The sequence below is a fragment of the Nothoprocta perdicaria genome, unplaced genomic scaffold (assembly GCF_003342845.1).
Source record: "Nothoprocta perdicaria isolate Ctin4 unplaced genomic scaffold, notPer1 scaffold_570, whole genome shotgun sequence".
Classification (NCBI taxonomy): domain Eukaryota; kingdom Metazoa; phylum Chordata; class Aves; order Tinamiformes; family Tinamidae; genus Nothoprocta; species Nothoprocta perdicaria.
This window is the reverse complement of record NW_020455833.1, coordinates 67,986-69,104: the sequence shown is the minus strand read 5'-3', so window position 1 is coordinate 69,104 and position 1,119 is coordinate 67,986. Positions and strand designations below refer to the sequence as shown.

General features: G+C 73.5%; 1 protein-coding gene across 1 annotated transcript in view; it reads left to right on the top strand.

The window, feature by feature from the left end:
* The window catches only part of LOC112955483 (dynein heavy chain 2, axonemal-like), a gene marked incomplete at its 3' end in the record, with an annotated part of 69,295 nt that overhangs the window by 547 nt on the left and 67,629 nt on the right, over positions 1–1,119 (top strand). Inside the window, exons 3-4 of the mRNA XM_026048805.1 lie at positions 37–228; positions 881–1,086. Of these exons, the coding sequence (XP_025904590.1) occupies positions 37–228; positions 881–1,086 (398 nt within the window). The remainder of the gene's footprint in view (positions 1–36; positions 229–880; positions 1,087–1,119) is intronic.

The window sequence follows — 1,119 nt, the reverse complement described above, 5'->3', positions numbered from 1 at the left end:
GCAGGCGTCGCGGTGCCAGCGCCTGCCCCGCCGCAGGCCAGCTCCGAGGAGGCGCGCTCCAACCTGCGCTTCCTGGCGGTGCTGGAGGCGCCGTGCCGCGAGCTGCGCGCGCTGCCGCCCGCCGCCGTGCCCGCCCGCCTGCCGCACCTGCTCAGCCTCGTGCGCGTCGTCTGGGTCAACTCGCCCTACTACAACACGCGCGAGCGCATCACCGCGCTGCTGCGCAAGGTGAGCGTCGCGCCGGGGCGCGGGGCGGCGCCGGGCGGGCTGGACACCGGCGCCGTCACCCGCAGCTGAGCAACAAGATCATCCGCCTGTGCTGCCGCCACGTGGCCCTGGAGCGGCTCTTCGAGGGCTACGTGCTCTCCAGCCGCCGCTGCCTGCACGACTGCGTGGCCTGCGTGGAGGCCTGGAAGGAGAGCTACCTGCGCGCCGCCCACATGCACAACCGGTGCGCGGCGGTACCTACAGGCACCCACGGGGGTTGCTTTGGCGCACGGAGGGGGTACAGCAGCCGCGTTCCCCGCAATTGCCTGTGCCACGGTTGTGAGCCCACCGTGCGCAGGCACTACAGCCTCTCTGGAGTTAGGAACCGCTGTGCAGGGGGGGGCCTGGGCCCCTCCGGGACCCCCTCGGCGGCCCCTCAGGGGACGGGGACACCCAGGCCCTCCCACGGGTGCTGAGCGCCCCCCTCTCCCACCAGGCTCTCACCCAAGGGCTGGGTGCTTGACCAGACCAGCATCTTCGCCCAGGTGGACGCGTTTGCTCAGCGCTGCCGGGACCTCCTGGAGGTGGGGACAAGCTGGGGACCTCCCCTCCGCGTGCGGTGACCCCCGCCTGTGGTGACACCCCCAACCGTCCCGTCCCCCCGCCCCCGCAGGTGTGCGACTGCCAGCAGCACTTCGGGCGCTGGGAGGACGGGCAGCAGAGCCCCCCGCCCCGCTTCTCGGGGCACCGGGGGCCGCAGCTGGCGCAGAGCCTGCTGGAGATCGAGGAGACCTTCGCGAAGCACCTGCAGGCCCTGCGTGCCACCAAGGGCCACGTGCTGGACGTGCGCAGCCCCTGCTGGCACGAGGACTTCAACCGGTGAGGAGCGGCGCCCGCCGCGCTGCCGGCCCC